This window comes from Phytophthora infestans, genomic scaffold (genome assembly GCF_000142945.1).
Source record: "Phytophthora infestans T30-4 supercont1.30 genomic scaffold, whole genome shotgun sequence".
NCBI lineage: Eukaryota > Oomycota > Peronosporomycetes > Peronosporales > Peronosporaceae > Phytophthora > Phytophthora infestans.
This window is the reverse complement of record NW_003303729.1, coordinates 1,302,576-1,316,773: the sequence shown is the minus strand read 5'-3', so window position 1 is coordinate 1,316,773 and position 14,198 is coordinate 1,302,576. Positions and strand designations below refer to the sequence as shown.

The window sequence follows — 14,198 nt, the reverse complement described above, 5'->3', positions numbered from 1 at the left end:
ACAACCCACTCGTTTAATGGCAAGTTCTTCGCGCACTAACTGTGCCGCTTATCTCTGGACGGATATACGCGGTGGAGGTGTGATTTGTGGTTCCACTTGCGATGATGGACAAGTTTACCCCCCCCAAACAAACAAACGCTAAATAGTTTTGCAAAGAAGCATTGGACCCTGCGATTGAATCGCACGGGAGAAAGTTTCATAGAGTGAAGCATTCAGTCCCCCCTCCTTAAGTTGCCCCTCCTCAAGTTGATGTTGAAGTGGTCGGACTGGATTTGGCGATGTCGGGTGCAGCTCGAAGTAAAAAGGGAAAACATTTGTAGTGCAGGCTGACCCATGATGTGGATCGTCGTCTCAATGTTCGTAAAGTTATTGCTATTGAAACTAGTAATAACTTTTTTTTTGAAGAAAAAAACAAATATTCGTCTCTCTTCTTCAATTTGCTCGCCGCAAGTAAGTATGTGCGATAGTAGTATTGAATCTGGACGGTACTGTGCGTTGGCCTTTGATGGAAAATACACGTGGCAGATTATTTTCTGGCCGTGTATTATTTACCAAACAGTCTTTGAAAAACCCACCGTGGCAAAAGAAATAACATTTCCCTTAAACACTTTGAACGCTGACATCCGCAGTCTTCTCTTCTTGATCGTGTGTAGCGGGTGAAGACGCATCCCCTAGTGGAGAGCTGTGAAGAGCATTGGATCGTGGAGTAAACTCGAACGTCGTTTCCTTGGAGCCATCGTCCTGCGTCTTCTCCTCTGTCGGCAACTTGCCCTTGAGATAGAGATAATCGTTGTATGCGTTACGGTATTTGCGGTGAATAATGAGGATGCCCATCATCAGCAACAAGACCACAAAGCCGATCACCACAATCGCCACGTAGACGGAATAAAGAGCCTGAGTATCCAGCACCACAGCGCTCTCTGTGCACGTCGAAATGCTCTCCGTGCTTTCCGACTGGGAGCCGCCATAACACGCCAACTTGCGAGCATAAGACACCAGTTGCTCACCGCCATTACAAGTCGAACGTAGCTCGTTAAAGTAATCATCGTCACACACAGGACACGCAAACGCTGTCTTCCACACGATGTCCCAGTTGCATTTGTCATCGTCCTGCGACGCAGACGCTGGCTTGCTAGTCGTACCTGTACATTACTCGTTAACTTCTCCATTTTCCAAGGTTAATTAACATGTGTATCAAGCGTACCGCTGTTAAGATCACACTCGAAATTAAAGGTAGTGGACATAGTCTTGCCATCGACACAAGGCGACCCGTTAGTGAAGGAAACCTTGACTCCAGCGCCAGAATTCAACGGTAAAATGTCCATGTGGCTGCCTCCATTCACAAGTTTCCATTGCTCCAAAATAACCCATAACATGTTAAATAAAACACTAAAAGTACAGCAAATAAAAAACACATACCGATGGGGCCGAGCACATGACATTGCCGTAGACTCCGCTGTTCTGCTGGAAGTAGCGACCCGCTTCACGAGGGTTAATCATACTGGCGAACACCACGTGAGCCACTTCTTTACTGGTGTCCACTTCTTGGTCCACAATCTGACCGGGAACTTGTTCCAACCAGCCGCTTCCAAGTGGACGGAACAGACCTGCGAACCAGTAATTCTGACCGTCAGCCTGGAAGGCCATCGACGACTCCACAGGCTTCATAGACTGCAAGCTCGTCGCGTTCCCGTACACCGTATCATCCAAGATCCAGCTCTCATTCCCCCACACTAGCGCCTCCAGAAGGGACAAGTTGTACGTCACCTGCAGACCAGTAAGCGCTGAGGACACGACATCGGACGACGCCGACGACGACAACGTCACGGATTCCGATGATGCACTAGCGTTCAGTGTCAGAGCTTGAGGAGCAGCACAGGTCACTGCACCGACACTACTGTACGTGTTCTCGCCACACGGAGTACACTTGGAAGCGCCCTGTTTCGAGTACGTATTGACTGGACACTCCGCACACGCGACGATGCCAGTTGCGTCTCCAGCTTCAGCGAATGTACCAGCGGGACAGATACGACAGCTCATCTGCGGTTCGTCGTCAGTGTTAACCGGTTCGTAACCGGAAGGACAGCTGTCACAGCTCACACCAGCGCCTTCTTGTGTACCCGTGAAGCCTAAATACGACACCTTGGCCTCGATCGCACGCTTCGCTTCGACAGATGTCGCACGGACTGCAAAGACGAACTCTTTGACCACCGCAGTCGTCACATTGACCTGGATAATCTCACTGAACGTGCCGTTCTCGCCGCCATGAAGCAAGTGAACAACGTTCTTGTTCTCACTGCCATCGACGCCATCGTAGCTACCTAACGCACTGGGAATATCCGCTTCCTTCTTGGATTTCTTGCTACTGACACCAGCATCTCGTACTTCCAGCTCCACCCACGCACGAGAACCATTCTCTTCAAACGTGGGGACGCCACTTAGCTTGTAGGTCAAGTTAAACGCTCCAGAATGCACGAAAGGCACGTTGAAAGTCAGTGCTGAACGACTTGGTCGACTCCAGTCTCCATCGTCATCATTGCTCGTGTGTTGTGCGAACAGCAGCCCGCTCTTTGTCAGCTTCCAACCAGCATGTTTCGCACCTTCCATGTCGACTAGTTGAGGCCAAGAGTCCCACGCATCCGGCGTCCCCGTGCCGAACTCAAGAGCATTCACGACAACCGTGCCGGGTGGACACTCCTTACACGTCCCCGAGGCGCTTAACGCCTGGTTCGCACCACAAGCTTCACATGCGTCCTCTTCATTGAGCTGGTAGCCACGTGCACAGCTCGCGCATGACACTCCTTTCTTTGATTTCGGCAGCGCGATACTGCTCTTGAGCGTCGAATCACACGACTGCGGCTCACTCCACGCGTATTTCACGTTCCGTACACCATTTTTACACGACGTAAAAGTCTCATCCACGTCGTCCATTGAGCACGGACGCTGCTCTACACACGACGAAATGCCGATAGATCCTTTCGGTGCGTACGTGTTGGGAGGACACGAGTAGCACGTAAAATCCAACTCGCTGTTGGATTTTGCTGCGGCGTATTCATTGGGCCCACAGAAGGCACACAATGACCCTCCGCTATTGGTCATATCTCCGCCACAAGTGTGGCAATGCAGGTCGGACCAAGCTGTACCCACTAGTTCGATCACCTTGAGGTAGGCTTTGTCTTCTCCGGCGTCTCCAGCGTAGTCCTTCATATAGTTCCAGGCCAGAGTGTGCGCTCCAGCTGAGACCTGCACGACTGCTTCCTTCCAGCCATCGGACTGGGAGATTAGTCCGGTGCTTTGGTCGTCATCTATCTGGAACATAAGACCGTCATAGGGCTGTTCCGCGTCCACACGGTACTTGTACGTCACAGAGCCGTCACGAACAAACGTGGCACTGACTCGAAGTGTGGAATAAAGTCTCGTGCCTTCGAAATTCTGCATTACGCCAGAGTTCTGGCCTGAGGAGATGTAAGACCCATCGGCGGAAGGAACCCATGGGTTGCAGTTATGCTGCCATTGACCCGTGTACATGTTTTGGGTCATACAATCGGTCTGCAACTCGGCCGCAAGGGGGGAAGTCCATGCATCCGTGCGTTGAGAGAACAATTTGCCTCCACCTAGTGAATATTTGCCCTGTGGACAGCGCTCACAAGCGGATACAGGTGCAGGTCCTGTAAAACTGCATAATGTTATGACAGTCATAAGTCAGTCATATCGCTAAAAATAAAATTATGACTGACGTACTTGGCGCCGAGATAAAACCCACGATCACATTGCACGTCACAGCGGAGACCACGCACAGGAGCTAAACAACCCACAAATTTTCGTAAGCACCCGGTGTCTTAAAACCAATTAAACTGGTAAATTTTTACTTACGTTTTGCGAGCACGTGGCCCGTTGTGTTGGACGAGCACGTGCCCTCGCTTTTCAAGTAGTAGAAGAGCGTACGCTTGTCGTCCACGCAGTCGCTGAAGCCGTAGTAGAACTTTGGTCCGGACGCTAGAGCTGTGGAGGCCACAGAGCCTGCAAATACGAGCCACGCCGCCGTCCGCATCGCCGAGAGACTTGATCTTGAGATGTGGGGGCTCGACACGCGTGATAGCGCTGGAGTGTACCCAACCTTTACACAAAAACTTCACGGAATAATCAGAATGTCCGCTAAGTCCGAATGTAGCCATGTCAAGTTGAAAAAAAGGCATGGATTGATTCGATTTACGAGTGCACCAGCAGCAATCAGCTGAAACTTAGCAGCTTGTCAGCGTTTAGTGGTTGCCAAACTTGCCGCGACGGTCATAGTCACCGTGGTGGCCATGGTCGTGGTGGTGGCCGTAGTCGCCGCGGTGTCCGCGGTCGTCGTGGTGGTGTCCATGGCGGTGATCCTCAGTTTCAGCATCAACCTTGGTCTCAGCAGCAGGCATCTCAGCAGCAGAGGCCCAAGCCACAACGGCAGCGAGAACAGCAATTAGGGCGAAAGTCTTCATATTGGTTTGGCTTGATCGGAATGGCAGGGGTCTGATTGAACAATGAGTTGGGGAAACAGCGAGACGAACGAAGGTTGTGCCAGGTTGGACAGGATCGAGCAATATACTGGATCTCGCAGTGATGGTTTTTAACGATGCCATCCAACATATTTCCCAGAAATAATAAATATCATTATTTTCTTATTAATCTGCTGAAGTGGTGGCGCACTTGACCTTGGCCGAATAAATTCCACCACATTAGCGCAAAAATCTCCTGTAGAAACTACTCAGCATCGCTCGATGGTAACAGGCATGTGCCATTGTTCGTTTGGACTCCAAGTTCTCAAGTCGAGTTTCACTCAGGTTCCTCGCCTCCCATTCAGCATGAAGATGTCGTTTGGTCTACTTTCTCTATTAGTTCTAAGTGTGTCACTCTGACGAAAACGGGTGACTTCTGTAGTTTTTCAAATCTCAAGGTAGTGCGGTTTATCTCGAGTGTTTACTGTCTGGATAACAGCACTTTTGGAAAAAACGAATGCGTCAATGGCCAAGTGCGAAGCTACAGTGTACTTAGAAATACATATCCCTAAAATACATATCCTTAAGTACACTGTAGCTTCGCACTTGGCAGTTGACGCATTCGTTTTTTCCCTCGGTGAGATGTTGGGTGCATAAGAACAACCGCTTTGTGTGTGCGTCGACTCTGTACTGTATATGTACGGTCGGAAAAAATAATTGCGATTCAATAAATTATTGGATATTGCAATACACTCCTGGACACAATTAAACGGCCACCTCGTCGACTGCCCATAACTCAGTCAATTTTTGTTATTTTACGGTGCGGTTTTCACACAAGCTTGCAAAACATGCTTCAAAATAGCAATAACGCTCGCGTTTTTGCACTATATAGGGAGGCTCCTTTAGGAGTGGCTACGGCGACTTTTACTAAAAGTCGCTTTGGTCGCTATAGTGTTATTTACTTTGTACTATTGTACATATTTATTTAAATACGATCTATAAAGTTCGTATTCGATTACGTACGATATAGTTAAGTTCGGCAAATCAATTCCGAGAATTCACGTCCAGCGGGGTAGGATCTGCGGGCTACAGAGCCTGTGCGTCGATCGAGCGGGGGGGGGCAACCACGGGTAATAGTTTCATATGGCTCCAACACATGCTCGGTAAGCTGCTCTCTCGCTTGAGTATGGCGACGTGGACTGGTTATTATATCGTATGACTAAGACAATTGCTACACGTATTAGAACGAAACTTCCGGCGCAAGAGTAAGGGCGAGCTGAACAACATTTTGCCACACTTGGCATCGAGAAGGACAACGACAGCGATGAAGACTTCGCTCTAAAAAGAAGCGACGACGAAGACGAAGAGGGGAACCTTGACGATTCCGATCCTGATCCAGGCAATATCTCTTACAAAATACTCCCTGTTGTATTATATTAGCTCTAGACGCTCGATGACTGCCATGACAAACACAGAGAGAAGCAACAAGAAAAATGCAAACTTGCGAAACTGCGAAAGCATCCAGCCGGTACATTATGCTAAAGCCGCTTTATGTTAAGGTTGTCGTATGTCTGTGGCTAACATGAACTTGGCTTGTTAGTTTCAGAAAAAAGCAATGAGAGTGTCAAGAAACGGCGCTTTTCGCCGCACGAGGTGTTGCTCTTGCAGAAAAAAACACAAGGGGGAGAGTCGCGCGATTCCCTGCGCGGCGATGTCGTCGATGACAGTGGTGGAGCAAATACCTGAGCACGTGGAATACACGCCTCGGAACCGCACAAGCAAGCATGTCGAGGAGCTTGAGGGGGCAGCGGTCAGTTGTGATAAAGTTGTGAACGTCGTGGTTCCTTTTCCTGCTGCGGAGATTTCGAGCTGGGAAGAATTTAACAACGTTTTCAGTGATTACAAGAGGAAAAATCATCTCAACTTTCGTGTGCGCAGCTGTGAAACGACTGTGGTGTACAATAGGTATGCACTAATTGATAGTATTTGCGGTAATTAATTATATTTATCTTTGTAACTTTGTAATGATTTCTGTACTACGCTGTAGCTCGCACGTCGAGCAGATGCCAACAAAGTTTGAGTGGACCCACAGGGTGTATCGGTGTACCCACGGCGTAGCACAAGAATTGCGCTCAAAAGGTCACCGCAATCGCAAATCACGATACTGCGGCTGCAAGGCGCGGTTTACACCAACGGTAACAGAGACAGAAGCCGGTGTGTACCGTATCATTATCAGAAATGAGGTACTTCAATTGTGCGTTTTCGCCATACTAATTTATTGCTGGTCTTAAAACAGGTACATACCCATTCTCATTTGACAACGCGTAGTGGAGCGCTGTCGTATGTGTCCGGTCTTTTCTTCTTCGCCGCCTTCTTCGGTGTTCTTATCTCTGCCACTGTCGCCATGTCAAACTCAGCGTCGTCATTTCCTTGGTCTTTTCCCGCTTCCACGTAATCTTCATCTCCGCTGTGACTCCCATCCTCATCAGCAGAAGCAGCATCGGCAGCAAGCTCTTCTGCATACAATGCTGCGACAGGCGCCTTCCCTTTCAATCGCGGCGCTCTTGCCAGCAAATTGTAATATTCCACTACTACGCCCTTCTTCTGGTACGTAGCTGGAGCAGGAGGCTTGCGTGAAGCAACTGTCATCCTAGGCCGCCTTCCTGTCGTTGCTGACGTAGGAGCTGAAACAAGCAGCTCACCCGCAACATCGTCGCGAAAGTCAGCATCGCGGTCACGCGTACCGTCGACATACGCACGGTGCTCTATAAGCAGCCGGGCGCGTTCTGCGCCTTCCTTCCCGTCGAGACGACGCAGGAACGCCTCCGCTTCAGCGCGCGTGACGCGGCGGGGAGGCATCTTGGTCCCGCGTTTCGTTTTGGAGAATGAATGGATGGCTCAGAGGCTTCTCGTTTGAAGCTTTGTCTTTACGACAGCGTATCCCCAAGAAACTTTCTCTTTACAGTTAGGACCCCAAGCCCTGTACACCGGGGACTAAACGGACTAAACGGCCATTCTATGACGATCTTCATATGCTTGATTATCAAGCATGTGAAAAAAACCACATGCTTCCTTATCAAGCCTTAGTAACAGAAGGGTTAAAGTGGTATGGTTGCCCGAAAGAATAAAGTAGATATAAGTATTGCGAGCAGTATTGCGAGCGTGCCCAAGTGGTAGCCGGCATTATTTGTTCCATGCGTGAAGTCCATCACCAGCGACTCTCCCCATTGCTTGAACATCATTTTCTGCACCTTTGTTTGCATCACAACGCCGCACGTCACGTTCATCTGATCTTGAACCACCAGTACGTCACTACCGTCAAGCTGGCGAAGCGCATGAAGCATAACCTTCATCCGCCCTTCAGCGGATTCCTGTCCCATGATGCTACGTATGCGATTTTGCGTCTGCTGAGGCGTTACCATGCAGCCTACGCCAACAATCGATTACACATCGTTAATGGGTAAATAAATTAAAAAAAAACATGCAATACGCACCGATTTGTTCGTTGAAAAAGTTATTTATGTGTTTTGAGGACACACGAGCGTCGGCTAGAGTTTTCACATCGTCGCGATCTTGCTCATCAAGCGGCAGCGTTTTGGTAGTTGAGCGATGAAACCGGCGTGATCAGCCGGAGGATCGCCTCTCAACTTGCAGGCCTCGCGGTGCACAATATAGCAGTTGACGATAGCCATGTCAAAAAGGCCCATGGCCAAACTCTTGTAATACTTCCGAAAACGTTGAGAGAGTTGCAGCGAGTAGCTGGAGACGAAATTGGTCGTGGACATCGACCCCGCCCATACACCGATGGTACGTCGCCATGGCGGCGGGGCAAGGCACCGTCTCCTTCTGTCCTAATGTACCTGGAAGGGTCCACGATTTGCCTGCGATGTGTTTGTTGCACATGGCGGAGATGGCGACGTGTTACTATAGCCCAAATCGCCACCAACAGACGCATCGCTACAAACAATTACGAGCATGAAGTGTGAGAAACAAATCGTACGAAAAACGCATAATCTCCTTACCTGTCGGCTTCGTCATCAGCAGCGACGTGTGGACTTGTTGTCCGCGCAGATTTGTCAGCTCTTGAGCTCTTCGATGCTGCGCGCTTACGCTTACCTTTTGCTTTGGTCGTGCCAGTCGCCTTAGTTGCAAGCCCAGCTACTACAAGTGGGGTCAGCCGAATTTGCTAACACGGTAAGTAAGGTGCTCATTCTGCTTGTTGTTCTCATTGCTAACTAGTACTGTATGTGTCCAAAGATGTATTCACCTAGACCAGTTACACCACTGCATGGTGACGCTCCACCGTCCACACACCAACTAAAGATGGACGACGAATGGGTGGAGGTGAAAGGAATTCGAAAGCGACGTCAACGGCAGTGCAAGGTCTGTACTATACGGGAAACAAGCAGTACACAGCGGCAGGTGACGCGATTCTACTGTCCTGGCTGCAGTAAAGGCTCAAAACGGTACGTTGCTATGCTCTATGTTTCTTACTACTGCTATCTAACACGTATAATGCAGTGTCTACTTGTGTGACAAGGTGCGCCAAGCACATTACCCCAATAACAACCAGACTTGCTTCTCCATTTGGCACCAACTTTGGCGCAATGGAAGCGAGCGCCCACAGCCGCGCCACGGCCGCGGTATCCAGCTGAGTCCCCCCCCCCCAAAAAAAAAGCGGGCGGAAGGACAAGAGGGTCGTGAAGAGGACGGGGGCGGTGGGGACGAGGAGGAGGCCGCAGGCCTCGGCAATGAGGGAAGTGATGGTGGTGAAAATTCTGATAGTGATCAGAACGAGACAACGGAAACTGGGGGTGACGACGCGGTAGAGAGAGAGCACCAAGAGTAGGAAATAGTGAAACTGCGTAGGTAATAGCCCAAATGACTTGCTTTTAGTAAACAGATGCAATACACAAATTTGCTTTCGTAGCCGTTTTGCACGTGACTCCGTCAAAAACGATTCATTCCCAATAAAAGAGCCATTTGCACATGCATGATGTCGCGTATGGGCTTTACGGAATTTACTCACCATGCTCGATATAAAGCATGTGGGTTCATAATACGTACGATTGCAGGATCTTGTACAAATATACAGACACCGATCGTTTTTTTTCTATACAAATTTACGTTAAGACTTTTTTCACATGCTTGATATCAAGCATGTGAAAAATAGTCTGTGCATTCAAGATTTGCTCTCGTAACGGAAGGGTTAAAGCAGCCATATTCACCATAAAGCAACCATTGATTAACTTTTAATTTTTTTTTTTTGCACAGGAAGTCTTGTCGTCACTACCGCTACAGACAGAGGCTTCCCTGTTGTCGACTTTATGTGTCTTAGCCAGCAAGCAGTGACGATTTCTACAATACTGGAGTATTTCAAAGAGAAAAATCCCTGCTGGCAGCAAGAAGAATCCGTGGTGATTTCTAAGGATTTCGTGGAGTGGCGTGTATTGAGGGAGTGCTTTCCAAGTGCGCAGATATTATTGAGTCAATTTCACGCGATTGCTTACTGGAAGAAGGTGATGAAACGCTCTGTGTATCACCTGAATGTTTCCCGGAGTGAAGAGCTGCTGAACATGATGGCAAACCTGCTCTACTGGTACGTAAGGCTCTATATTGCATCCGTTAACCGCTATGCTAACCTTCTGAAATGGATCCACTAGCTCTTCCAAAACTGGTTACGACGACTGCTATAATGATTTGCGGCAGTACTGCAGGAGAACCAAAAGGCCGTCAATAGTTGCGTACTTCGACAAAAATTGGAATTCGTGTCGTGACATGTGGGCAAATTTTGTTCGTAGTGGGTTTTTCACTGCTGGAAATACCACCACCAACATAATTGAGTCCAATTGGAATCAAGTGAAAATGTTATTGGGACACAAAACTCGCATCGACAACGCGATTGCTGGTATGTTGCAGCATCAAAGGGCTGTGACTCAGCAGATTGTGTTTTCAATCACGCAACAGTCCTTAGCGACTCGTGTGCCAGGACAATACCAAGATTTTTGAGAGCAGTTGCTGCTAGGTTGTCTCCAGCAATATTTGCGAAGGTGAAATCGGAGTGGGAATGGTTTATTCTCATGAAAAAGGCAGATTGTGAAAGGGACCCAATAAGCGTCTCGTGTTGGAAGGTGCATTGCCAGAGCAAAATCTACAAATGTCACGATATTGATTGGACATGCACCTGCCTATTCTACCGCAGTCACCGCTTGCCCTGTCGTCACCTAATACACTTGGTACGAGATGGGCATCGTTTTGAAATGCTTCCATTAATTTCTGTTCTCGGGCGCTGGAGTTTGAATGTTGCAACGCAAGTGAAAGATGAACTGGTGGCTGCATCCTCTTCGTCGATGCAAATTGTGCGAATGACGAAGTTAAAGTCGCCGAAAATAAAGTTGTCTTACGCTCCTGATGATGATGTGCAAGGCGGCGACCAATGCATGGCTACCACATCGGCTAAGGACCCGAAACAAGCTGCATACGTGCATCTTCGTCGCCTGGGAACGTGCAAACCAAGTCGTTCTATCTTCATCCGAAAAGTACGTGTACGCAAAAACCATGCTGGAACCTTTATTGGAACATCTTTCAAATCTATCTAGTGCTGATTACTACCAACAGCCAAAAGCATGGAAGGAGACTGTAGCAATTGGCCTGAGTAAGGAGACCTCAACGGACCGTACATCATCTGAAAGTGACCATACCGACGGCAACAGTGATCGTGAAGATTTGGATGTGGACCCGGATGATCTAATGGACGCTGTGCGAGTTATAGAAGCGAGGGAGTCTGCTATCTCTATTACGGACGGGTATATAACGAATCAGGATTCATTTGATGCAGAAGACGAAGTTCCACCAACGCAACTGACATCCGACCACGAACTATCTCTGTATTCAAAAGAAGTTTCTGGTACGGCGATCGCAGAATGTGTTCGCGAGGATGTGTCAAAGGCAAGCAGTACACATACTGAGGAAACTGCACGGCAGGTCGACATCGTCAATGCCCCAAAACCATCACGGAATGGTCGGCCAAGATCAACACCCAAGCATCTGAGACAAACTAAGCTTACTCCGACGTCGCGTCGCCTTGCTGTTCACAAATACCCTACGGGTCTTACTGTTTCACTGGACCAGCTTCTAGTTTGGGCGCGTAATGCCTCGAATATCAAGGACGTGATGGAGTTACTGAACAAATACCCGGTCCAGCTGGAGGATACTTACCTGAGGTCGCGCACAATTCTTTGTTAATGGACACCACGACAGACCAAGGATTATATGCACATATTTGTAATTTCAGCAGACCTCACCCGTTCAATGCAGGCTGCGATAAGCGAAGCCAGAAATACACAGCATCAACCCCCTGAGCTGGACGAGCGTGTCAAGAATCAAGGCGTCCTACTCGATATTGTCGCCTCGATTGATCCGAAACTGTGGAAATTTAGCAGGTAAGGTTGCTTTAACATTATGGTTGCTGTAATGGGTTGTTTTTAGTATGGTTGCTTTAACATAATTATGCTTTTAGCCAATTTGTGCTCGCACTCACAGGATTCTACGCCGTTAAGGCCAAAGGGAGGGCATGGCTGGAAGATCGCAAGTGGCTCGAGCAAAACTGGCGATGAGCTGAATCGGATGTGGACTTGTTCGCGAATGAGACGAAGACGGCAGGCATATCAGTCGATGCTATCTGTTCTCGTCACCAGGCGCTCGCGAGTGAGGTTATTTCCAAGTTCACCTCTAGTCCTCTGCTCACTGAATTTAGAACGCTCTCACGGAAAGCAATGATCAGCTTTGAGAACGTTGTGGGTGGTGGGTGGCTTAATGACAGACCAATCGAATTTTGCTTGAAAACTATTGCAACTTCAGTGGGTAAGTGCTACGTGCTATCGTTATTCTCGTGGTCGCTTGGGTGGCCGGCAACCCCGAGAAACTCGTTGCAAGTCATCGATTTCATCGTTTACCCAGTGCATTTGAACGAGAATCACTGGGGGATCGTTATTGTTGGTTTGCTCCGTAATGGTGCCAATGGATCTACGAACCAGCTACATGCGCATGCTTACATGTATGAACCTCTTATTGACAACGAATATCATGACGAAATGGAGACAGTGTGGAATGGAATCTATAGTTTGGAGGAGAATGGCATCAGAACTAAGGTGAAAGAAGGGCTGGTGGGCTTTGTAGCGCGGTGGCATCAGGCTTCGATGACATCGAGCAAAACTTGTTTTCGACCCAATTGAGTGGGTTGCTGCCCCACAACAGCCCGACTTTGCTAGCTGTGGTGTCTTAATGGTAGCCCAGGCACACAATTACCTTACTGGAAACGTGGAACGGCAGAAGTACAACTTCTCAAAGAACGATGTGAAGGTTGTGCGCTTACGGATGCTATGGATCATCATGTGTAATTCGAATGAACGCAAAGCGTCCAAGGCTACTGCTGATAAAGTAAGTAAAATTCATGAGAGCCTACAGGACGAGCTCAAGTAGGAAACCAGACCTGTATCAAAAAATTAATACAGCTGAACGTGCAGGCTAAGCTTTCAGCCTGTTAATTGCCATCTCCAGCAACACTTCGAATGATAGAACGCACTAAATTGAGACCATCCGACTCCTTACTTGCTGCTAACTCGTAGCTGCGCTCTTCATCATCTTCAATAGCAGCAGTTGAACAGCCAGTATCTTATCCAGATTCACTTGCACCCTTATTAGGTTTTCTTTACATCGGCGAGGTGCTCCAGCCTAGCGCGAACGAGCTACGTTCTCCATCAATATCGATCAAGCAGATGTGCGAGTGCAACACGTTACATATAATACTATTGTGTACACCCCCATGCAACTACAACAACTATACTTTGAGCTCTCGATCCCTAGTGTCCATTTAATCGCCCACAGAAACTCAGCCCATAAAAATTTCTAGTCAGCCAAAATGACACAAGTTTTATTTTATATAGGTTTTTGTATTGGGCCGATGGTGGCCGTAAATTGTGTCCAGCTTAACAAATCTTTTTTTTGGTATGGGAGCCTCCCTATATAGTGCAAAAACGCGAGCGTTAGCGCATCCTTGTTATTTTTAAGCATGTTTTGCAACTTGTGTGAAAATCAAACCGAAAAATAATAAAAATTGACTGAGTTATGGGCATTCGACGAGGGGGCCGTATAATTGTGTCCAGGAGTGTATAATTTTTGATTATTGGTTGCTGACCTTGACAATACAAAATGGTATTGGACCAATTATTGACAATAAATATGGCAAAAGGTTCCCTGGTACAAGAACTTGAATTGCTTACACAATATTTACTTTGAAGTATCCAAAGAGCCTTTAAATTTGCGAGCCCCACAAAATGGATACTTCGAAGTACGACGTGGAACACGACGTGGGCATGCATGTTCCTTTCAGAAGATATTAAATGCAAGAAACTTACTCCAACCGAGACAAACCGCAGTGGAAGTCGTCAGCGTCTATGTTACATGTGCTGCGGCAGTCGAAGTACCACTCAGCACTACACACGCTGGAAAGAGATGAAGAGACGAAAGAGATAGCTAAACTGGGTCTCGATAATCAGTCTTCATCGAATAGTCGATAAGATCGCCAGAGTAGCTACCTGATTAAAGGCTCTCATATCCATGTAGCTGTAACGGGCCAATTAATGTGTCCGGCCGTGGGGCGGGTCGTTGCTCCACAGTGCCTCGCTACGGCGTCCGCTTTCACTTAGACTTCGTAGCTTTACA

At 48.1% G+C, this 14,198-nt stretch overlaps 2 protein-coding genes across 2 annotated transcripts; one reads left to right on the top strand and one right to left on the bottom strand.

Moving 5' to 3' along the window:
- Positions 1-1,132: 1,132 nt before the first annotated feature.
- On the bottom strand, positions 1,133-4,093 carry PITG_13939 (uncharacterized protein; the record flags this gene model as incomplete). Its single annotated transcript, XM_002899556.1, has 5 exons — positions 1,133-1,142; positions 1,222-1,355; positions 1,420-3,676; positions 3,742-3,802; positions 3,874-4,093. 5 exons carry the CDS (start codon positions 4,049-4,051, stop codon positions 1,133-1,135), a joined length of 2,640 nt encoding a protein of 879 aa, XP_002899602.1.
- A 1,441-nt stretch (positions 4,094-5,534) lies between these two features.
- On the top strand, positions 5,535-6,489 carry PITG_13938 (uncharacterized protein; the record flags this gene model as incomplete). The annotated part of the gene is made up of 3 exons (XM_002899555.1): positions 5,535-5,638; positions 5,720-6,003; positions 6,076-6,489. 2 exons carry the CDS (start codon positions 5,632-5,634, stop codon positions 5,815-5,817), a joined length of 105 nt encoding a protein of 34 aa, XP_002899601.1.
- Between the last annotated feature and the right edge of the window lie 7,709 nt (positions 6,490-14,198).